Source organism: Ambystoma mexicanum, chromosome 13 (assembly GCF_040938575.1).
Source record: "Ambystoma mexicanum isolate Mex_15411 chromosome 13, UKY_AmexF1_1, whole genome shotgun sequence".
In the NCBI taxonomy this organism is placed as follows: Eukaryota; Metazoa; Chordata; class Amphibia; order Caudata; family Ambystomatidae; genus Ambystoma; species Ambystoma mexicanum.
This window is the reverse complement of record NC_090938.1, coordinates 489,934,517-489,960,230: the sequence shown is the minus strand read 5'-3', so window position 1 is coordinate 489,960,230 and position 25,714 is coordinate 489,934,517. Positions and strand designations below refer to the sequence as shown.

The window sequence follows — 25,714 nt, the reverse complement described above, 5'->3', positions numbered from 1 at the left end:
CTGACCTCCTTTTGTAGAAGCGCAGTATAGACCTGTTGGATGGGCTTCCTCTCTCCCCATGGGCACTAATTGGATATCCTTGTCCTTTCCCAGTTGTCTCAGGCTGTGGTGCCTCGCTCTACCTCTTAGAATTCGGAATCGCATGTGTCAAATGAGGGAGGATCCCAGTGGATTCCATTTGAATGCTTTGGCGATGGCTCTGTTAATCCCTAGTACTTTCTCCCATCTCAACCGAAACGAAAGGAGTGATGGCTGGAAGGTTTTGAATTCATCTTAAGCCCTGGCCTTGCTCTCTGCAACCCTCCAGGCCATCCTGCTTTAGCCTGCCAGGCCGTTGGAGAATGGGGGAAATGCCGCATGCTTTTGTTTTGCCAACTAGGAAAGCTTCTAGCTGGGCATGCTGCATCCCAAGCGGTCCAAACCCTGCTCGACCTGCCCTGTGTGCTCTAACAACCAAACTTATCGAAGGCCACCATTCAGCTATGGAAGCATAGCTGGCGGCCTTCATCTTGTGCTTTCAAGCGTTTTACTTGGATGTGAATTGTATCCTTTCCTATACTATGTAATTGATGGAATTCTGGTTACTGCTATCAAACGAGCCACTGTCCCATTGCAGTTGTGACCTAGTGCTCTAGGAGTTTGTCGGCGAGGAGCGACTTTAACCTGTGATAGTTATGGCTTGAAGGTGTCAATTATTTTTTTTTTCTGTATACTAATGAAAACCTTTGAATGCATCAGACCCTATTCCATACTTTTAATTACCTTTTTTGTCCTGATCTCCAGAAGGCTGAACCTATAGATTAGTATTATAGCTTTATAGATTTTTTGTTTGTTTTATATATGATGTCCTGTCTCTTGCTTCAAGCTGGCTCGCTATCTTTCAGAATCCTGCAATAGTTTTCACCAATTTCTTCGAAGGACTTGGTCCGGCCTTGCAGACTCGATCTACACAGCCCAAGGAAGCTGCGCTGTCGCTGGATAATTCCACGTCTGTCTCAGTCGCCCACAGTCTTTTCCTGTGTGGGATGTTTCTCTATTAACCCCATATTGGCAGGTCAGAAGAATGATGGCGTACAGTGAAAGCTGGAGCACTAGACTGAACGATGCCTGTACATGGGGGGCGGATGGGAAGAGGGAAAGTTGACTCTCCACAAAAGAGTGGAGTCTTGTTTGACTCCTTCTTGCACCACCCCAGCTCTGTTGTCTCTTACTTTGCCAGTACCAAATTTGAAACTCCTACAAGAGTCACCAATTTGGTCCTTTTCCATCCTGACAGTCTTCGCTGCTTGACTATTATGCTTTCCTTATCTGCCTACTACACTGGGCCACTACGCCTCTCCAAGGCCCCGATCAGGGCCTTTTTCATCTTCCATCTGCACAAACCTCAGTCCACTCTGCTGGCTTTGCTTTGCCTTTTTTTCCCTTGCCAATGCATTTTCTTCAAATGCAGCGATTATCTTGATCCTCCGATCTTGTGTGTTTTTTGTTGTTCTTATATACACCAATGGCCAGCTACTATGGTTGTTTCCTGAATTCCATATTGCCCCACCGCCATCTTCCTTACTCAATTTCCCTCTTGTTCAGGCTATCTCTTCTCTTCCCCTTAAGCATGCTCCCACCATCCCTTGCTTGCTTCTTCGGACATTCCCTGATGGTTATTGATTGCGTTAATGTCTTATGTAGCTGCTTCTAATGACCATTTATTCTACCATATGTGGTTGTAAGTTCTTAATACATTAAGTGAATGCGAGGAAGGATTTAGAGTGGTGTGAACTGCCTGCTGTGGAACCGTGTTCTAATTCCAACTTCCCCACTAGAGTAAATTGTATGATCTTGCGAAAATCATTGAATCTAACGATACATCGTTTTCATTATTTGCTAAAGTTAAGCAGCCTTCGAAAGAGGACGACCAGCCAGGAATCCAGGTAATAGCATACCCGTCTAATTTAGCCCCTAAAAGCAGGCCCTCGAGGGCACCTGCACTGCTATGCTTACCTATTCACCCTAGTAAGACTGAAAATCCAAAAATGTTTATCTGGAGAGGCCACAGGACTTACCCCTGACTGGTGTGACCCTGATTAATCATAATCAACGTCCTTTTATTAGTGACAATTCTTTGATGTGCCCCCTCAGCGAGCTGAAGAGTCTCCGCATTGCAATTCACAAAGCCACACTATTTCTCTGTGACCAACCTCGCAATCCGTTCTGTGTACATACTCCTCTCTTGCAGTTTGGTGTGTGTATGTGTGTGTATGTGCATAACTTACCGATGCACAGCCTGCTGTACTCTAGCCATGTCCATCATAGGAACCCCTGTGTGAATACCATTACCTTATGACTCCTAAGGTATAGGTACTGTGACAAATCTAGTCTATTAATTCCTTCTCCACGGAAAGGGGGCCACGCCCTTTGAGACTAGGGAGGCAAGCCCACTAAACAAGACCGTCCCGAAGGGGTCTGGGAAAGTAGGACCTCACTGGGAGTGACTCCCCTCTTGGACAAGGACTCCCTTTCCTGTGAGGAACCCCCTGTTCCCAATACATTGTCTGCCAACATGGGAATCGTAAAGACTGTTGTTAACCCTGTTTTGGATTCACCAAATAGTGACATTTCTTCAATCTCTTTGGTTTCAGTTAGTGCTGGATCCCACCTGAACAACGACACACCCCTTTTGTTTGTGATGATGTACATAAAAATACAAGCAACCTTGAATGGAGGAGAGCGAATCCTACACAGAGGCAAGCCTCTAACCGTAGGATGTTCTGGAGGGGCGGAGCCACGCTAGACTGTGGAGCTGATGGTAGCTTGGAGAGCGAGCCGATTGATGGCAAGACACCAGAAGGCTGGCGTCCTGAGCAGCAACAAAGCCGAAGTAACGAGAGACCGAGGGGGTAAAGAGACCATCTCGCCTGGTGGTGTGACCATATGGAAGGCGTGGTGGGCCTGGGGCCTGTTAACAGATGCCGAGACCAGACCGCCCATACAGGTCAGATCCCCGATCTCCGCATGAGAAGTGCAACAACTGCCGGGCACAGTACAGGAAACTGGCACTCCCAAAGAGGTAACGCCACTGAGAGGGATGAACCATTCAATACAAGGCTGGGTACGCTAACTAGGTTACAGGATACAGGAAATCCTAAACGCCAGATACAGGCAAACGCACAATCAAGGCCCTTAAGGGCTTTGGAGAGCACTGGAAAATCAAGACACTAACATACAAGGCTTTAGAAGCCGAGGGGGTTATGGGAGCCTGATGAACCTGATCTGTTTGCCTGAAGTGTTTTCTTTCTCTCAACATCTAAACCACGCCACAATGCCTTTGGTGACAGTGCGCTCTACAAATATCTGGAGAAAGAAAAATGAAATTTGGATGTGGGCAGACGCTGTAACAAGACCCTGCTAGAGTAAATCTATAAGAGGGCCACAGGGCTTTGTGGAGCCCTGGAAATAGAAATCACATAGAGTAAGTCTGTGAACCAAGAGAATCTAAAGGATTTCAGTGTTCAACCCTTAGACAAGAAGAATATCCATCACCTAATCAGAAATGGTGGAATCGTACTAAGAAAACATTTGTTTCCCATGTGAAAAAGTATTGGATAGGTGTAAGACTTACCATCCAGAACTTGCAGAGACTGAAGGAATGTATTATGAGGAAGAGAGACCCAGAACCTGGGGAACTTTTTTAAAACCCTTGTTTTGGAGATCGAACCAAGCCATTGGGTCAAGCAAAGCCAAGGATACAGGCTATTGCTCTGGCCTATTTTGGTTATGTTATTTAAGTGGTAGGGCCAGATAGTAAGAAGCTTTTGGACTAAGGACCATTTTTTTGGGACATTGATGAGCACCATGCATTACCCTCATAGTAGTAGTGCTAGATGGGCATTTTTTAAATTATTTTCAATAATCACCCTTGAACATGGCATATCTTAGACCGACTCCTTCTTCTGGTTCGCCACAGTACCTCAAAAAGGAACCCTTATTCTACCAGAGAGAGAACATCCTCCCTCTGTCAGGAATGTGGCTAGGCTGGCAGACATATTTTATCCTATCTAAATATGAAGATTATATTTACATACAAATATAGATTGTGCAAGTTATCTTTGTTTGAATCTAACAAAGAGCGTGCACTGTACCTGTGAAGCACCCCAGTCGACCCCACTCTGAACTAGGCCTACACTGCTCTGTTAAGTTTACTGCTTTGAGAGCTTGCGGGAATCCCTATCTAGTCCTATTGCCGCAAGTGATATAGGAGGTAATACAGACTACCAACATGTAAGGGGGGAGCCACCAAACCCATCTTGGAAGAGAGTGAAGTGGAAATTGAGGTTACGGTCTCCACATCAAACCGGTATCCAGCTTTCGAGGTAGAGCACCCCATGGGAGAAAATTACAACACCCCGAAAGAGACTGGCGTCCCCGATAGACACAACAAAGGTGCACCGAGTACGATGCAGGGCACGCTAGACCGCATGAATCCCAGAAGTTTAATAGATATGGGGACCCAAACAGAGGGAGGCGCCTTTCATAACACCCATGACATGGGGCGGGATGCCAGCCTCGTGGACCCATGAGGGGGAGGCCTTGGTCCAATGGAACACATGAGTGATAAACTGGAAAAAAATATTAAGGAACAGTTCCAATCGCTCGCAGCTGCTATAGCACTCATTAAAGAAAGGTTGTCAACATGCCCCATAATAGGGCCCATGACCACCAGGAACACAACTAGTGTTTAATCATCAAAAACCACCCAGCCAAGTGTTTGCCCATTGGCCCACATAACAAACATTGAAAAACAAAATAAGGGAGAGAGCAAAGAACAGTGGGATGGCAGGAGGTCAGGAGGTCAGGGGGCACATGGAGGTAGGCCTTGTTTCCCAGGAGGCCCAGCAAACGTGCCTAGTGGCACACCACGGATGCCTAGTGAGGAGTAGGGTGGGACTGCTGGCATCTTGATGAGTAATACCCAGATTTATAATTTGCGCTTCTCTATAGGCACCCCTCATTGGATCAGAGAAGCAAATGCTACACCTCTGGAGACCATCGCTATAACCAGGGTGGGGTACCCCCCACACATCCATTACATTTTCCTAGCGTAAGGGGCCAGCAGACGTGGCCGTGCATTACACCGCATAATGTGGGGAAAGTGCCACCTGGGTCATATGAAACACACCGGTCCCTCACAAATGAGGCCACCCATTATTTTAGATCAATGAAAGGCTGTAAAACTGTCATTGGAAGCGACATAGTGAAGCGCGTAAGGCAGAGTATGCCCCACAATGGCGATGATAATATTGTGGTCCTTTTAAAAAACGACTGGCTGATGAATGGTTTGCTATCTATAGAATCCATAACATATGAATATTAATCCGGCCAACAGTCGACACCCACCTGAATGATATTCGAAACATCAACTATTTGCCCCTTACCTGTGCTCCCTCTTCAATGAGCGTGAGGACAACGAACACATCAAATAGTCGGGCCAGCACAGATCTTGAGGCCATAGACTGACAAATTGCCGTCCTCGAACTAATGTGGCAGACCAGAGAGAGCGAAATTAGTTTGATCTCCTGGAATGTAGCTGGCCTCAGGAAACATCTGGTAGACCCCGATCGGTGTCACTTTGCCAAGGACACGACATGATATGCTTTCAGGAACCCTGTGACTTGGAGCTGACAACTTTCCAGGGTTATGTGGTCTTTCGGGTGCTAGCTTCAAAGGGACTCAAGGGCAGGCCCTTCGGTGGGCTTGCCCTTTGGATTAGCACAGCCCTTGAATTCCAAATGGCTAACATTGAATCTGGCTCCCCGGATGCACAGTACTTGGTACTGAGCTCTCCAGGATCCCAACCAATATCCCTTTGTAATGTGTACAATGGGTCGCTAATAAGGACCCTTCAAATGCTATTGAATTGGTCAAGAAACTTGTGGAGACAAGATTGTGCCAGGACAAACTGGACCACCAGATCATACTTGTAGGCATCATAATGCTCCAAATAGAGCCTCTTTTAGACCTAGAGGGGGGCATGAGACGACTTGAACGAGGCATGGGACATACCTCCATTGGATCCACCACAGAGGGGCAGAGCTCATCCAATGGTCCTTAGTTATGCCACTTTGGTATTGGGAATGGGGCTCAGGGCCTGTAATGTCCATTTAAGTACCAGCCACCAAAGCTAATATTTGAAGGGTCCAGTGGCACCTCCCATATTGACTATATATATTTTTATCAATTACATTTTGGGGTAATGTAAAAGATTTTGAAGTTGTGAGCATACAGGGGAAGGATCATAAGCAGTTGCTCATGAAGCTTCCCAACTTGGGTGGACATGAGAAAGATCCCCATAGTATTCCCAGTTATTCCATCCATGTACAGGGCCAATCCGAGCAGTGGATAAAATGGCCAGACCGCGACCTGGCCCAAGTGAAACCACATCCCATTTTACCCCTCCTGGAACATCTCTCACTGATGAAACCGGGGGACTTGGATATTTTTTCCGTTTATAACAAAGTTGTCCAGTCTATCCAACCCTTTGTCACCATACCTAGCTAGAGAGTCAAAAAAATCATGCAATAAAATATCACCCATGGTTTAACAAGGACTGTAGGATAGCGAAGTCTGACATATTAAATTGCCTAAAAAGACTCCAAAGCCCAGATAAAATCGAGTAGAAATCGTTCAGGGCATCTTTTAAAACCCTGATTAAAGCCATAAAAGAGGGCCATGCATGGCAAGAATGGGACAAAATGCAGGAAGCTCCACAATAGGGTGGTTTCTGTACATTTTGGAGGATATTGAGTGGGAATAATGAAGGGCAAGACAGGGATGTGGTGTCAGAGGTAAGTCCAAACACCTGGAAGAACCACTTTCATGTCTCCCATTCCATAAAGATCCTAATAATCAGGGTGCTGTCCAACAAAATCAGGACAGTTGGAATATCATTGTACCAATCCACCTAGAGTTGTGGGAAGTATGTAATGCCATATCAACCGAGAAGTGGGGGAAGGCAACGGGTCCCGACTTGATGCCTATTTACCTGATTTAAGATGAAGTACTGGTATGGGAGCCCACCCTAGGGCTCCTTTTTAACAAACGCCTCAAGCATAACGCCCCCCCCCCCCCCCCGGTAAAAGGCAATAATAATCCAATCCCGATTTATAAGAAGGGAGGGTGGGATGACCCAGTTAATTTTAGGTCAATTTCTTTATTGGATGGAGTGGGGAAAGGTTTTGCGAAAGCCATATATGTGCATTTGCAAGAGTGTGTTTCCCAGGAAAACGTGATTGATCAAGCAAGCCGGGTTTTTACCAAGGATAAGTACTTTAGATCAGGCTTTCCGTCTTCACATGATTACGCAGAAATACGCAGCCCTGAAAAAGATGAAGATATTTTCTGCCTTCGTCTACCTCAGGACCGCGTTTGACGGCATGTCTAGGGCAGCACTGTAGGCAGTATTAGCAAAAGGGGGTTCCAGCTGGACTCTTACAGATAATAATCCAACTCTATTCTAACAATACCGCCTCAGTTCATTGGAGGTTGGGGGGGAACTCGCAGATCCTTTTACGGTAAGGTAAGATCTTTAAGGATTGAGGCAGGGATGTATCCTGCCCCCACCCCCTCCTCCCTCTTCCTGATATACATTGATGAGGTGGTACGTTAGGACAAAATGTCTTCATTGCACAAAGCTGGGACAAGAGGCTTCTATGATGCTTCTCTTTGCAGATGATGCAGCTCTTTTATCAACATCTGCAAAGGGTCTCACAACCTGTCTGGATGCTTTTGCAGAGAAAGGCTTGGAGCTCCATCCAACTTGAGATCAATATGGAGAAAAGCAAGACATTGGTATTTCGCCCAAAATTTAGCAAATTCGCAAAATTCAGGTTGGCCATTAACACCTCCCTCGAACAAGTGCAAAAATATGATTATCTAGGGGTGAGATTCGATGACCAAAGCAATTGGCCTTCCCAGCTGTCTAAGTCTAGCTTGTCTTTATAAAAAATATGGTGGGCGGGCATATTGAGATTCTTCTATTCACATGGCTAAGGCCCTAATTCACCTCTACTAAAATGTACTCGGCCCAGGCCAAGTCAGCAGCAATGTACCGGGCTGAAATCTAGGGCCATTCAGACAGCAAAAAACCGGGCCTGGCCAAAAGATATTTTTTTGAAAAAACACCTAGGATTGCCTAAATCGTGCCAGAGTACCCCCATTTACTTTACTTTGAATTGGGCATCCAGAAAGAGGTCCTATTCAGACAGGTATTTTTCTGGCTGAGACTGTGGTTGGTCCCAGAGTTTCAAATGTATCAGGATGCTACTACTCGCATACCGGAGGCCAAGGGTGGCACCAAAAACCTGTTGGTGCAAATGGAATTTGGAGACCTTTGGCTGAATCCCCAGGGAATTTCCCATGGCGATCTACCCAAAACAAAAAATATCTGAGAGACTGAACGAGGCTGAGTTAACCAATGATTGTATGAGATACTCATCAGGAACTACTTATTTGTCTTACAAGCGAACTACGGGGCTCACAAAATATCTAGACCATGTTAGTCCCCCACGTACGCATAGCCTTTATTTAAGGTTTAGATTCTCCCAACTAAACTTGGCATGTCGCACCAGAAAAATTGGCGCCCAATGGAAATGAGACATGCCCAGTTTGTGGATCTGCTAAGGAATCCTTGTTGCATTGCTTCTTCTTTTGCCAGGGCGATCGTGTAGCCCAATGTATGTTTTTAAAAACAATATGCAACACGAATGGTATACGTCGTATCAGTCTCGCACTCCTGCTTTGTGAAGATATAAAAGTGGTTTATTGTGTAGCAAGTTATCTCGCCCAGGCTTGGCGAGTAAGGGCAAAAACCATAAAAGACAGATGCATAGTGCCATGACACTTAACCACTTTTCTACTTGTTTGCACTTTGAGTCTGTCAAATTACATGCCAAATGGTGCTATAATGTGGATTGTACCGAGCACCATGATTTTAGAACACATTTAAGGTTTTAATAACGATTTTTATACTATATATTTTTTTATGGGCTTTAATGAACTATGTTCCTTGATTTATTGCATCTTCTACATTGTCTTAAAATGTGTATTCATGCCAAATGGCTGTATCGTCGAATGAAAGCCAATTGAATTGAATTGGAATCCCTAGTACCAGAGTTGGCAATATACCGGAGGACCCGACCACAGGGCCTTAGGGAACATCTCCCAAACACAAGTACACTCCATTCTGTGATTTTGAGTTGGGCTAAACAGTGTGCTGAGCGTATGCCTGGGAACCTTTTTCATGCTTTCTAGAACTAAGGTCGACTTTGTGCCGCTGGTCCTTTTTTAGACTAGGTACCGCATTACAGGCTTTGTGCTCCTCCTATTACCTTGCATTGTTTTACTTGCACATCTCCCATTGCTATCAATACCCGCTGTCATTCAGCCCATCCTTAAGGAACCAATACCAGGATTTGCCCAGGTTATTAATTTCTAAACCTATGGAATAAACTCCTAGACCCTGCGAGGAGGTTTTTTGGGTTCAGCGGACTCCCTTGGAACAACCAGAGCGTGGTGAAAGCCTAACACCAAGAAGTTTGTTTTATACCTCATTTCTGACTCCTGAATCTCCATTGCCAAGAAGACTGCTTTTATGCTGTATTAACCCCTTGTGGGGCTATTCACTTTGACTCGTCTAAAATAAGTCCTTGTTAAGACCCAGTGTGTGTATTCGGTTTCCCTCGATTCGTGAGAGGCTCTTTCTGAACAAACTTGATTTACCTATAGCTCGCGCAACATCTTATGTACCGCTCAACATCTTATGTACTTTCACAGAAGATAAAACATGATTCCTGTGTGCACAGTATCATTTATTGTCACAAGTATTGCACTGTCTTGAAACGCCTTCCTTCTCTCCTAAGAGTTAACCTTGAGTGCTCACCCATCGCTTCTACTAGGCGAGCCGAGCGCAAACAATTTTGTAACACTTATCTTTGATTTGATCTATTTATACTGCGCAGCACCCGGGCAGACTTGACTGCATCTGGGCACTGATGTTAAGGAGAAAAGCTCAGAATTACCATAAGAAACCCAATAAATTACAAAACAATGGCCTATATCTGTAACTAATCAAACAAATATGTCTTAAGAGATCTGCAAAACTGTAGAAGTTCTTTCATGTTCCTTGGCTCCTATGGCAAAGTGTTCCAAAATCTTGGGCCATATACTGCAAAGCGTCTGTCTCCCCTAGAGGTACAGCGGGTGGAAGTGTCCATCAACACCCGTTTGTCGGCCGAACGTAGCAGTCGATTAGGATACCAGGCCAGCATCTCAGTCAAGTATGTAGGCACCAGATTATGTAAGCATTTGCACACAAGGCAGAGAATCTTGAAATCAATTCTGTCCTTAACCAGGAGCCAGTGGAGAGAACGATGCAAGGCTGTGACTGGGGTTGCTTGTAATACTTTAAAAATGTATCTGACTGCCATGTTTTGGCCTTTCTTAAGGCTTTTATGGTATACCTGCTAACATGCTATTTTCATAATCTAACCGAGAATTATAGAGTTCTGACTATTATCTTTTTGTGGGATAAACGGTAAATCAAGACGCAGCAGATGTAGGGAGTAGAACACGGACTGTAGCTTAGCTCCCACCTGGATTTCATAGCCCAGGTTTGCTTGCCAACTGCAACCTAGATTCTTAACTTTAGGCTTGATCCCATTAAGCAAGGGGGGGCGCTTATACTGCTCTCCTAGACGATGTTAAGGCATGAATAACACCACTTGGGTCTTGCTTGGGTTTAGCTGCAGCCAATTCTGAGACATCCAGAGTCCCACTACTTCCAAACACTGCCCCACTCTGTATTAAGATTACTCAAAATTACCCTGTTTCAAATAGATCTGTGTATCGTCTGCATATGATTGAAACCCATCCTAATTAATGGCTGCATGTAATGTTTAACAAGTGGTGAAGGCGATGTGCCTTGTGGGATGCAACATCTCTGGGCTAGAGAGTCTGATTGAACCCCCCCCCCCCCTGGTTATAAACTTTTTTAAAGGGATGTTATGGTTATGTTGCACTAATAAAAACCTATGAAATTCTTGTTAAAGGGATGTTATGGCTACAAGTAAAACCGAAAACCCCAGAAATTCGCCAGTTATGGTAAGCTAAGCAACCATAACTCGTGCCACCACCGTGCACTGCTAAGACTAACACCCAGGACATCAAATATGACATCACAAATATCATTGATGACATCACATATCTGGGCCACTTGTTTTTGTTCACTGACCTAAATAGGCCAGGTGGTTTTGTTCACTGACAGTCAGAATATTAAAATTAAAAAAGGTGCTATATATCTAGATGTTAACCTTGTTGTATGTTCTTAAAGTACTTTCCTTAGGGTTTGGGCTCTGCACATGGTGCAGATACATGGGGAAATGAGCAGACTTCAAACACACAATTCATTTGTATACATGAAGATAAACTTTCATGTCATTAACATTTTCTGATGATGCTGTTTCTTTCTTCCTTACTTTAGTTCCCCTGTATGTGCCTCTGATTTGTATGCATTGTGGTTCTTCATATGTATTGTTTGTACTAGCACAAGTGTTGTAACTCTTGAATTGTTAGCTAGTTATTACATGTTTAACATTACTCAAAACAGTGATAAGGTAGCATTCGTTATTGTACTATCCAAAATTACAAGATTATAAATAGTGTACTTCTATGGTGCAGGCTGCAGTTATTGCTTATATATGATTAGGTTTCTGTATTAACAACAACACTCCAATAAAATGATTTTAGATGAATACATTCTTTAATAGATTAAGTAGTTCATGATAGGTCTCCCGATCACCCCTGACATCTTGTTACCAATAATATAAACACAACTCCTTGTAGGGACTTTTCATCAAAATGTATTTCACATGTGATGTCATCAGTGACATTTGTGATGTCATCTTTGATGTCCTGGGTGTTAGTCTTAGCAGTGCACAGTGGTGGCGCGAGTTATGGTTGCTTACCATAACTGGAAAATTTCTTTTTTTTTTGGTTTTATTTGTAACCATAACGTCCCTTTAACAAAGTTTTTTCATTGAATTTCATGGGTTTTTACCAGTGCATGCTATTTTCCTACAACTTACTAATGTCATACCTACCCAATATAGCAATATTTGTGTCCAATTTACAAAGTGTCACCTTAAAACTCTGCCTTTTCCCACCTTCTAGAATCATTTTTAACACTTCTATACACTTTTTGCAACTATCAACTAGTTTTGCATCCGTAGATGTCTACAAACATCTGACTTCGTTGCGGACCTTCCGGACAGTGCCACATGACCATACACTGGCGTGCAGCATGATGACGTGTCCGAGAACCCGTCCGCACTTCACAATAAGATCTGTGCTTCGCGGGCAGTTTGGAACTGCATTTTCTTCTGATCTAGGAACTTTCAACTTAAAAATTTCCATTGCACAGCTCCTACACCTATTCCTACTCATTCATTAACAATCTAGTACAGAGTACATATTTTTTGAAAAACTGCTATTTATCTTAAAATGGCATCAGCTAATGCCATCCCTCCTGCCCAAGAGCCACCACAACTGCTGTACTCAAGGAGCATGAGAAATACTGCCTCATACCTTAGAAATAACACACGCACATCATTTTCCCCTGTCCACCTACCCCTCCATATTAGTGTTTGGTGCCTCTGCCCTCATTTCCCTCCCCACCTTTCGTTCTTAGATTTCCTGCCCAAAAAAAAAAATACATCCAAAAACAACAAAAGAAATGATCCTTTAGGAACCACCTTTCATAGTTAAAAAATAGAACCAAAAAAAAACCTATAGACTCCATCTACTTTATATTTCTCAGTAAAGTACATAGACTCAATAAGATTTTCCACTATTTCCATTTGCATTTTGTGTTCTGCTAATGGGAATATTGTGGTGTTCATCCTCCGTTCCTGGGACTGGAATGGTGGATACCAGCCCGGCAGCCCAAGTTATCAGCCCAAGCGAAGCGAGGGTGGATAACGAGGTCTCTGGACCATTATCCCCCCATTCCAGCCCCTGCAATGGGGCATGAAGGCCTTTAGCACCCTAGGTTCCCAAAGCGGGAATCTGGGGTGCTAAAAAAAAAAAGGATTTTTCTTTCTACACCGGGGTGCCGGTGGCTTTGGCATCCCGGTGTAGGAAGGAAAATCTTTTTCCAAGATGGCCACCATGCAAAGGGAAGGCGGGGGTCCATACAGGGACCCTCTTTGCTTTCCATGGCAGCCTGCAGAAGGCAAAAGGAGAACTCTATGACCATATTACCCCCAGCACATTTTTCTTCATTTTCAAATCTATCCCAATTTCGAATAACTTTACCACAAAGCCAGTCCCAGGTGGACATGGCCATTTTAACCCCATGTTTTGTCCCTCGTGGTTATGGCCAATAGCCAGATTGTCTGGATCATGACCTTATTCCATGACCTGCACAATCTGGCCACTGCCCATGGCCACTCCTCAGTCACCAAAGATCGCTAGTTTTTTTGTACCTACATTATGACACTTGTCAAAAAATAAAACACGGGCACATTTGCAAAACCATGCTGTCAGGTCCTTCTTAATGCTCCTTACACAAGTTTGCTGGAAATCCACCGATGTTTTATTTTTTCAAAAGTGTCAAATGTATGCACATACAAACGTCATATAACCTAGCCCCACTTGACAAAATCCATTCAGACTTTACGAAAATATTTATATCTAAATCTATAATCTATTTGCAAAACTTTGTGTAGATTTATCAAATGGCACCACATTTATAAGCCTTTACAATATTTTGGGACCCCCCTCTAATTCTGCCCTCTCTTGACAAAATCCCACCAATCTTCGCAAAAACATGTATATCTGTATGTATTATCAGTTTGCCAAATTAAGTGCAGATTCGTCACAAGGCACCTCATTTATAAGCCTTTACATTATTTTGAGACCGCCCTCTAATTTTGTCCCCTCTTGACAGAATCTTACCAAACTTTGCAAATACATTCGGGATCAGGCCATGAATATAATTGCATAATATCATGCAGTTTCATTAAGTGGCGCCAAAGTTATAAGCCATCCAAGAACTGCTTTTCACCAACCCTGTATTGCAGATGTGTCTGCGAACTTAACAGGACTGTTTGCGAACATCCGTACTGTTCGCAGACTTTCGCAGCGAAAAACGCCCATTTTTGTTGCTTCTTGCACCCATATTCCATCCCATCCTCATCACCCTACACCTCCCGAGTTTGACAAGTGCAATGTTGTATTTTTTATGTTTTTACTGTGATGTCCGCGAATCCAAGATGGCAGGCGTTTGCAAAATTCTGACACACCTCACGCTTCACTCCAACCAATCAGCAAACACATTGTGTGTCCGTGGACATGACGCAAGTCTATTAGCCAATCGGTGTCCTGTCTGCGGAGCAAACGGAGAGGTGTGTCCGCAGAGCGGACATAGATATGACTAATTTTTTGAGACTTACTTTTTGGTCGTTTTAAAAAAAAATCTACTGGATGGATTTTCACTAAATTTACAAAAGCACGCTTTGGGACCAAGCTGCCGCTCCTGCTGCAAATTTGGTGAAAATCCGTCCAGCGGTTTAGGCTGTAGGCGTGACTACAATGTTTTCTCCAATAAATTTTGGGACCCCCGATAACTTTGCCGCCACCCCCCTGGAACATCAAACTTTGCAAAAGAATTCAGTGGGCCGTATACTTTTTTTTGCAATGTTTGGTGAGGATTCGTCCAGGGGGAGTGAAGTTATAAGACGCCCATAAAGCGCTCTTCCTATGGGTTTAGCAACTTAACCATAACTACATGGCCGCTACCGCAGGCCATGTTATATATCTCTTCTGTTAAGTAAGCATTTTTATCCTTTAAACGAATTTCAAGTAAAATTATTAGCTGACAACAAAACACTTACACTGTAATATTAAAATATATTTATACTTGCTTTAAAATACTCTTGTCAAAAATGAGACCTAATTATATACTTCCTTAATAGTTGTTGGACTCCCATAACGTTTTGTACTCCTGCCTCAAAAAGTGTTGCCCTGAGAACTGCTTCTGATATTAGGCACTATATAAAAATCGTATATTTGCGACATATTGTCTTCGAGGGAGAGCACCACTTGAAGGCATGGTGCAGTGGCAGTCGGTCTTTCATGTGGAAGGGCTGTTCATGTCACCCTGCTAATGTATCAGGGAAGCCGCTTTGCGAGGAGGCAGCGCAATTTCAGCAGTGCAAAGACGGTACTTGCCTTGCTTAAATACCAAGGGCCTTGCTTAAATACCAAGGGCCTGATTCATGGACGTCTTTTATAATGGCGCAATCCCATAGGAAAACGTTCTGTGAAACATGCCCCAAGTGTTAAGGAAACTGTTCAAGCCATGGCTCTTCTGCTAATGCAAGCCATAATGCTACCGGTCAAAGCAACAATGCACCCAGGCCGCACAAGTGACCTCTCGACACTGCACCACGCAGAGAAAGTGTCTGGCTAACGCATTCTACAATATTAACCCATCCTAACTAGACCTCTCCACTTTGAGATGGAACCTCATTCCTCTGTTTGGCACAGTGACACTAGTACGAACTACAAATACAATGTTACTACAAATACAATTTTATGAACTTGTCCTGGCAATCCAATTTATATTCCAGGATTTCTTGACCTCAATGGAAAAAAAATCCAACACATTTATGTGTCAATATTTTCATCCTTGTGCCAGACAAGGTATTTATTTTTTCATCAATATGGCACAGTATATTAAAACATGTTCACAAATATACAAAACAGACGATCACCACATATATATATTTGCACTGTATGTATATCAACAGTTAAATTCACAACAGAGACTCCGTAACCTACATGGAGTGGTCGTGTATCAATCACGTTTCTTAGGGTGGCCTACGCGTGGTAAGTGCCTCGTCTCTCTATCAAACGAATTGTTGTCAACAAACCTAAAGTGTGGGCCTTACGTGCAGGCCATATATGCTAGTGTGGGTCAGCTGTATGTGGTCGCAATAATCCATTTTTTCTAGCCAAAAATGAGCGGCTTCATTGTGCAGCTGATGGTTTTGAACAGTGTTGCTGAACAATTATTCTTTAAATGCATCAAAACACTCCCCTCGGGCATTATGCAAACAGTCTGTCATGGTAGGAAAGGGTTGCCGTTTTGCCATTGCGGGCTACTTTTCATTGGTGTCCGAGCCAATTTCATGCCCCAGTCCGACCCTCGACGGAGGCCAGCGACGAGGGTGTGGCGGCCACGTTGCCAGATTAATCAAATATGCTCATTAACTTGACGCTGTTGCAAATGTGCTGGGGGTGTCGCAGTACTCTTGAAATTCTATTACTTTAGGGAAATGATGAGGGACCCGTTGTGTAATCCATGCCGTAGTCGGTTTCTCAGATTTAATTTTTAAAAATAAATAGGAGGCACGTGCCTGCTGTGTTCTGCCAAGAGGGAGGGGGTGGGGTCAAGGCTGAGTCCTCATAAGGTCATGAACTCTGGGAGGACTTGAATATTGTCTTTAAATACACTTGAGGGTGCTTTATTCCTTCTGTGCGCTCATCCGCTCTCCACAGCCTTTTTACTACTTGGTGTCCTGCTCGCAAGGGATCCCATGGGGGCAGATATGTAGAGTTCACCTAGAGTAAACATTTGCAACCGACTTTTGAAAATGGTGGTTTTGTCGAACTTTGGCTTGTAAAATTGCACATACTGCTAGCAAGCTGACCTACAAACCTGCATGCACAGTTGTGTACACTTCACATAGCAGGGTTTGAAACTGAAGGTGCTGGGAGCTATTTAGATCCTGGGTGTAGCCTAGAAGAACCTGGTTAGCTTAAAACCAATAGTTACCAGGAGCTACTTTTGGCTCCTCATGCCAACTGATGCCGGACCAACAAATCTAAGTGACTTCAACTCTGTGCATTTGGGACAATCTGCAAATAAACATTGGGACACCTCTATATGAGATTTAAAGCCTAACAGGGTCATAATTGATACCATTATCGGCTTGCATGTTATGTGGAAGTTAGATTTGCGTAACGCTATGTGCTAGCTCCTTGTTCCCCAGTGGTAGCACCGGCTGGATACCAAGGAGCTGCTTGTAGCTCTCCCTTATACAATCCTAATTTTGATCCTTCCATCGGTCACTGTAGGATCGACCGCCTGTTCCTTAAAGTTCTTTTGAGGGCTTCTGGTACCGAGGCTCAGTTTTCTGTCCTCCTGCCTTCCAGTACTAATGCACAAGAAAACAGAATTGGCATCGCCAATAGGTTTTGGCTGTTGAATGTCCGTTTAATAAAATGCTTCTTTCAGATGAAGGTGATCTCAAGGAGATGGATTTGGCTTTGGGCCAACTATTGATCCCAGGGGCACAGTGACATCATGGAGAATGAAGTCCATGCTAATCTGTATTAAGCAATAATGCTGCATTCAGAGGGCAGTTACCACCCAGTAATGGGTCAAGAAAGAGGGGCATTATGTCTAATAGAACACTGCACACAATGTTCTACGAGAAGTACAGAGACCTTCCGGTAAGGCCCCAAAACAAAGCCAAGCTTATTTTTACGGCCAAAGTATTATGCTCCTTTCTTGTGCTATGTAGAGTTTCAGCGCTGCAGCTCCCCTGCCATCTAGCACAGAGCTATGTCCAGCAACCAGTTCATAAATATTTGCTTAAACCTTGTTCCATTTAACATCAGGCTGTGAAGAAACCTTTGCTGACGTCAGTGGAATTTGGGGTCCCTGCATCTCCAGCAAAGGCTAAACTAAGTTTATTTCAATGTGCAAGCTTCATTCAAAAGCTGAAAATGCATACTTCAAAAATAGTTGCTTTTACTTCCGCCCTACCAAGAAAATAACATTTGTCCTTACGATGTAGTTGTTTCTGTTCTTTAAATGGCTTTGAGGTGTGGTTCGTAGGTACGGCTTGCAGTGCGATGCATGCGGAGAACCGCACAAGCGCAGTAAAGTTGACAGCCTGCATCCATGTGCACCGCACCTGTACGTCTGTCCATGTGAAGAATGGAGCTCTTGTAATGCAGCATCCAAGGGTCTGCAATTTTTGGATGTGTAGATGCTTTGGACTACAACTCCCATCAGCCCTAGCCAGCATAGTCAATGGTGACACATCAGTCGTAGTTGAAAACCTCTGGAGAGGCTCAAACCCCTGTAATGTGGAGTGGATAGTGCAAAAAGGGTCTTTGCACCACACTCGTCTAAAATAGTTAGAAATCATTTATAGTGTCGCACAATTAAAATGCCAGAGGTGGAACAAATCACACGTTTTTAATGTTCGTTATATCTTCTGACTGGTATGGACTGTGTTTATGTGGATTTGATGTTGTCCGGTTCATATCGTTCTATGTGTGCACGTGAATTTGCAATGGCCTGGCTCAGATCTTTAGTTTGATGTGTGGCAGTTTCTGTTGTCCTTGCTTCATTGTGCGTTTGCAGTGGCCTAGCGCAGGTATGTTTTTGTTCTGTGAGTCTGCAATGGCACTTTAGTAACCCATTTCCTTTTTTATCTTTTCCTTTGCACTTCACAGATCCCAACACCTTTCTGATCTTTAGTAATGAATCCCAGGGCTGCTTGGAGGTCCGAGACTCCACCGTCTACGTCTCAAAAGCCTGCAATAGCAACTCCACGTCCCAGCAATGGCTGTGGGTCTCGCGCGGGCGTCTCTTTAACGTCGGGGCCATGCAGTGTCTCTGGATTCCCCTACCCAGCAACACCACTACTGTGACGGCCGCCATCACCAAAGAGTGCGACCACGAGTCTTTCAACGTGATGCGGCGCTGCAAGTCACTGGAGGAGCAGATCTCCCAGGTGCTGAACCCCAGGGCAGGGAACACCTCACAGGCTGCAGCAAAGGATGGGCAGCTATGGATCCACAGCACGGATTCCAGCATCTGTTCGAGAGCTTATGCAGGTAAAGATGGAATCCGCTCTTCCTCTGCATTAATCAATGCTGCATGCTGTAAAGAAATCTAATGTTTTTCTCTTTTGGGTGCATTTGTATTTTGGTAGGTTATTCTTTTTTCAAGATCTCCTATTTGGCCTTTGAGGAAACAGTGGATGGTTGTTTTGGTCTGTAGAACTTTCCCTCCAGAGAAGGTCAAGTATAGTCTAGATTGAGTCTGGATCTGATTGAGGCATTGTAAGACCTTAGGAATGCAGTGGTTTAGATGCGGTTCCAAGAATATCAGATCACCGGGTATGGGCTCCATGGAAGGGGTGGTGTCCTCCCTCGGGAAATCCCATGCTTCCCTGAATATGGTATGAGAATGGAACCTATCGGCCACAAGTTGGAATTCGGAAGCTTCTCGGTTGCAAAGGGATATTGATAGTGTGGGAGCAAAGCGAGCTGGAGAATGCGTTGAATGTACATTGTTGCCGAAGGTGTGGAAATGGCCAAAGCAGGTAGGCATTGCCGTCTGGCTCCAAATAAGAATTTGAAATGGGAGGATTTTTCTCGGTATTTTTTTTATCAATGTTTTTTATTGGGTTTATCGTAATAATGCATCTCGCGATTTACTAGTAAAACATTAAATACCATCAAATTAATGATAAAAAAGAAAAAGGTGACCATTTAGTAAACGAGGCACAAATCACCAAATAAGGTATCGCAACAAACTTTCCAGTGTCCCATTTAAATTATCATTTTTTTTTATTTTTTTATGTAGATAAAGTGAAACAAGACGGACGTTACCCTCGATACAAGACATGAGCTTGACAAGACACACATGAGGTGGGGGGGGGGTCCATGGGATGATCTGAAGCGCAGCACATCTACTTCAATTCAGGGACTACAAAACGTGGTGTTAGATGTTAGAGGAACTACAAACTTAAGTCCTTCATTAAATCTTCACACCTTTCTTGGGCTGGTACGGGTTGCCTATATACCAGTAGTCGCTGTAATCTTGTTACATGATCCCTAATGGCGTTTCTTTCTTGCGTTAATGGGTATTAATCGGGTTGCTCAGAATGTCTATAAAAGTACCCCATTCCTCTATGAAAGTAGAGAGGTAGTTGTGAGACATGCATGGCTGTTTCTCCATCGGATATACATCCTACACCTTTGCAACTGGTCAGTGGTGGGGGGGTTGTTTCCACTTCAGTCACCCCCATTCGCCCTGCTCGTAGTAAAGCCTCCCACATCCATGGTAGCCTATACGCCTTCTAATCCTTGCTGGGTGGTCCAAACACCAATGTAAAGGGGTCTAACTGTAGGGAGACTCCATTTATGTCCTTAATCCAGCTGTGCAGGCCCACCCAAAACACCTGAATGGTGAGACACGTCCACCACATGTGAATGGTGGTCACAGAATGGCACCACCCCCTTTTTCTTCAATGCAGGAAAAACCCTGTAAACATCTTAAGACCGCTTTACTGGGTCTCTGGGTTACCCACGGAGAATCTTAACATTTTGTTCCTTAGCATGGTTTTAATGGTTCCCGTGAAAAGACAACTTGTAGATCTTTCCCCAAAGGTTATCTGGGATAGATGTACCCACAACTTCCTCTCATCCTCCCAGTATTTCTTAAATGTAGGTTTCATAAGATTTGTCTCCAATATTCTATATATCTTAGATATAATGTCCTTCCTGGTTTGGGCAGAATCTAGGATCTTTTCTAAAGTTCCCTGAGAACATATGACCTGCACTTGGGGTTCACAATGTTACCTTTTAGACTTGGATATTGAAAGACACTGTTCTTGTTACCCAGCATAGCCTACATTTCCTCATAGCCCTTAAATCCGTCCTCGGAGAAGAGTTGTCCGACTCTCTATTCCTAAATCGGATAATTTTTAAGTTATTGCGATACCGGTCATCCCAGGTGGGGCGGGGGTCCCTAGATGCAGCTCAGGGGAGATGGCCATGTGGACAGTTTCCTGTTGACCCCACCAGCCCTCTAGAGGTCCCATATGACCCTCAAAATTGGGTGGTTCTGGATCTCCTGAAGGACTTTCTAAGCGCCCATAGTAAATCGCACCCCTTCCTTGGATGGGTTGCGCAGTCCCTTGGATATTACCAGCAGGTCCTCGGGTTCACTCTGGTTCCAGCATGACTCTAAGCTGGACAGTCTTATAATAATGAAAGAAATCTAGGAATCCAAAGCCCTCTTCATCTTTGGGGAGAGTAAGAATTTTCCATCCCACGCTTGCCCTTTGGTCCTGCCAGATAAATCTATACATTATTTAATCTACTTCTTTGGAGAAAAAAAAAGTCTTTGGGGCCGTGAAGGAAGGATGGTAAAAAGGAGTCCTGGAAGATTATTAATCCTAACTGCAGCCAACCTAAGGTAAGGTAGTATTAGTCCACCTTCTTAGATCTTGTTTTAACACGCTTATCAAAGGATCACAATTACATCTATGTAGTCATTAAGGTAACTTGGAGCCTCGATACCCAAATATTTTATTACGTTTCTCTAGGGTCATCCCATATTTTTTCTCTACTTTTTCATGATGCGTTTCTAGTCTGTCCTATCCGGGGGGTGGGGGCTGTGTAATTAGTTTTGTGTCCCACTAGAGCCCCATATTCTTTCAGGACTTTCTTCATCTAGTGCAGAGTTTTGTCCAGCCACGTCAAATCCCAAAGAATATAGTTGGCAAACCTAGAGCTTAAATTCCACTCGGCACAATCTTCCCCTGGATTCCACGAGTCCAGCCCTAATGGCTGCTGCTAGTGGCTCTGTCACCAGGGCCCACAGTGGGGGTGGGAGGGGCAGGGAAACCCCCATCTTGTGCCTTTAAACAATTGGAAGGGGCTCAAACAGAATTACCATTTTTATAATTGGTTATTTATAACTCCCTTAATACCCAGAGGTTTCTAAGTGCAAACCCGGGGATCAAGCCTCTGTTGCTCTGCATCGTCTTGCTTCGAAGGCGAGCGTGTTGCCCCTGAGTTATCCTCCCAAGACTGCATTGATTATTAGTCTGGTCGCAGGTATCTCATAGAGAGACATCACCCTAATTTTCAAATGTTCCCCAAACCTAGTCGGGACTATAGTCCTAAGTGCCCACTCCATATGATCACACTTTTTTAGCATCTGGTGAGACCAGGTAGGACTTTCCTTGTTTGGACAATGTGGATCAGGTTAAGTATTGTGGAAAGTGTTTTTCCGATGTTATCAAGAGTCCTGGTTACCTCTAATGAACCCATCCTGGTCCCTGTGAATAAGCGAAGGTAGTAAGCCATCCACTCCATTCCCAGAATTTTAGCCAGAATTTGAACTTCTTTGCTCAATGAAGAGATGGGTCTATATGAAAGACACAGGTCCGGATCTTTACCGTCCTTGGGAATACCAGTAACAATAGCTCCTAATATGGAACAAGGAAGAAAATCTTTTGCCAGTACCTCATTAAACCACTTAACAAGATTAAGGGCAAGAACGAAGAGGAGGAACTTGTATAGTCTCATGGTGATTCCATCATCCCTAGGACTTGTTGCTTTTAATACACGTTTATTGTTGCTATAACCTCTTCAACCGTTATCATGGAGTCAAGTAGCAGATCATTGTCTGGGGGCAGCTTGGAGAGATATAATCTCTTAAAACAGTTTTAATTATGGATTTATCTCCATCATATTCCGAGGCATAAAGGTTCTCATAAAAGTTCAAAAATTCCACCACAATTCTCTTTGCCCCATATTTTATGCCGCCCATTATTTTTTATGCTGCTCACCGCATGTGATTGTTGTTGCTCCCTAAGCCTTCACACCAGGAGTTTGCCTGCATTCTACTGCTTTTCATAATACTTTTGTTTGAGGAATCTTAGATCCACTTTGTTTCAATGGTTAATAGAGTGTTAACTTCCAGGGTGTAAGGAAAAGCTTATTTCAAGCGGGTATATGATGATGTGTTATTTATATAGCGCTTACGCCTAAGCGTTTTACATAGAACATATGTACATACGATATCACCCACTGGAGTTGGTACTTCTTTATCGACCTTGGAAGGACAAAAGGCTGAGTTGGCCTTGCAGGGATTCAGATCTGTGACCTGCAGATCGGACACAAATGCAGAAAGCACTCAACCCGCTGAGCAATCTTACAGACTATATGTAACATTGTCACTTCCTTGCTCTCCTGATTGCAGTTTTTATTCTTAGCAGTTTCTTTTTTTATCTGTTCTGGTTTTCTGTGTGACCTTAGTTTGTGGTTTTCACGAGAAATGAGGTTGAAAACTCACTGGTGTCATTAAATTCAAAATAATCCCCAATTGTTGATGCCATCTCTTCCTTCAGCTTCCCGGTTTTTAAAAGGTAATCACTGCACATCCACCTCCCACATTAGGCACTGCATTCCTTATATCCTAGGGTGATTAAAACGAGACTGGGGTCAGACCACGGGGTGGCATAGGTTTTGGCTTCTTTGATAGAGCAGAGGACTACAGAGTCTACGAGGATCAGCTCAATATGAGCAAAGGAGTTGTGGTACTTATAGGCTTTCTATAAGTTCCCTAGACTTGTTCCTCATTTATTTCTTCCAATTTAGCAGATTCTCTAAACTGGCCTTCCTTCTTCAGCGTGTCCTTGGCTCGCAACCCATCACTATCTGAGTCCAGTACCATGTTAGTCACCAGGCACTAAGAAGACAACCCCATCCAAAAACAATCTGAAGCGGCGACTCATCCTTTCTCAAAAAGCAACTAAACCAATGTTGGGACAGTAGATTGAGGCAATGGTGATCTTGGTGCTACAGTAACAGCCCTTCTGGAAGAGGTATTGGCCTCCCCGGTCACGTACGATGCCCTTTATATCAAGCACCTTGGTGTCTCAGTACAATAGCTACTCCCCTTTTTTCTCCCTCTAGAGGCGAAGTAAGCTCTCTTTTTTTTTTTTTTTTTTCCACCGCCTCTATGACGAGGCTCGTTGTCTTCTACTAGGTGTTTCCTTTATACACAAGATGCCTAACTTCAACCTTTTAAACTCTTTATCAGGGATCTCTCATGGCAAGAGTTTCTTCCCCTTGCATTCAATTTGCTCATTTTGAGTAGAAGGTTGTCTTCATTTCTTTAGTGGTTCAGTTCTCATATCTTCTTCCGAACAAGTTTGTAGGACCCTCCCTACCCTTAAATAGACCATCCTTAATCTGGAACCTCTTACCTGTGGTTTGAAATGGGCGATAAAACGGCATATGGGATATGCCCCCCCCGCCCCTCTAGTCCCCAGTGCTAGAGACGTTCGCTCTTGCCTCCAATGCCTATTAGCAGGGTTGTACCACAAAAAGGGGGGGCATTTTAAGAAACAAAACCTCATCTTAAAACCTTAACACACTTCCCCCCTATAGTCTGAGTCTTGGGTTTTAACTGCCCGTCCCTTGACCGGAACCACTTCTATGAACTAGACAATTGGGTTTGTTAATCAAATTTAAGGGATGCCCCTCTTCCCACATCATGCAGCCTGGGCCCTACTCGCAGTCCGAGAATCCCTATTCCCCACCCCCTTTTTGCAACACAGGATTTGCATGTATTTACCCATACCTCCAGGATGGGGTAGTACCAGTACTGCACCAGCATCACTTTTAATTTCAGTCTCATTCGTCAAATTAACCCCTCCATTCAGACATTTTGATCTGTTCTCCTATTTATCTTATTTCTGTGGTTTGGTAGTGTTGATTCCTGAACTTTTCTTCTTTCAGTACTTTTGTGTCTTGTTGCTCCCTTCGCGAATGTCTACTAGTCTGCAATGGTCTGATGTCTTCCTTTATCAAATCATGTCACAGTCCAAATCATCAATCATCTACCATAATTTGTTGAAATTTCACGCCTTCTCAGTCAAAGGTTATAGAAAAAGGGTTGACCCACCTGTACCTAATTCCCTTAAGTCTTATCCATTGGGTTAAGGCTTTACATTGTTTGAGCCTTGTCAAGGTGTAGGAAGAGAGATTTTGATAAATCATGATTGGGAGTTTCCATAATCCAAGGGCCTTAGACTTTTTGCTTTATATGGAATCCACATTTTTTCAGAGTAGTAGTGGAATCAGACAAGCAACGATCTTCGAGCGACGCCCCCCCACCCCTCCTCCCCCCTCACCCCACCCCCTGCCACCACCAACTCTGTAAGCTCTGTCAACTGGAACCTTGACCCTTCCTTTGTCTTGAAGTAGGATGTCCAGAATTTCTTTGATAAATCTGTCATTGCCTCTGGTGGAATCCCCTTATTTTTCTTGGATTTCGAAGAAGTCCAACTTGTTCGTTGATCCCTATTTTTGATGTCATCAAGCTTGAGGTGAAGTTCCAAATGTTAGACCGAGGTTTGATTTGCTTCAAGGCCTTGCACTCTTTCTACCATGCCATCAATTCTGTTGTTCATCTCATCTAGTCTGACTCCTCTGTCTGATCACATACCCCTGATTTCATCCAGGATCGATGTCCCCTTTCATCGCACCCGGGCCATCCGCTGGGGATGAGGGTGGGGACAGTCATCTAGGTTTCAGGTTGTCTCTTTTCCATCTCCATTTTGCTCTCTTCCCTTCACTTAAACTGTTGTAGGGACCCTGTCTAGCTCATTTGGTCTTATATGTGAAAAGGACATTGATTGTGAGGCCCAGGTGTCGGCAGTCTAGCATCCAGCTCCTCCGTTTTAGTTGTGGGAGTCACTGTTGTCGTCTTCCGCACCTTAAACTTAAATTGAAGCCTGGGTAGTCTTGACCAGGTCTTGTTCTGCCAATACTCATCGGG

At 43.9% G+C, this 25,714-nt stretch overlaps 1 protein-coding gene across 1 annotated transcript in view; it reads left to right on the top strand.

The window, feature by feature from the left end:
* Positions 1-25,714, top strand: part of MRC2 (mannose receptor C-type 2) — a 587,074-nt gene that overhangs the window by 23,863 nt on the left and 537,497 nt on the right. Inside the window, exon 2 of the mRNA XM_069634149.1 lies at positions 18,580-18,963. Coding sequence (XP_069490250.1) covers positions 18,580-18,963 — 384 coding nt within the window. The remainder of the gene's footprint in view (positions 1-18,579; positions 18,964-25,714) is intronic.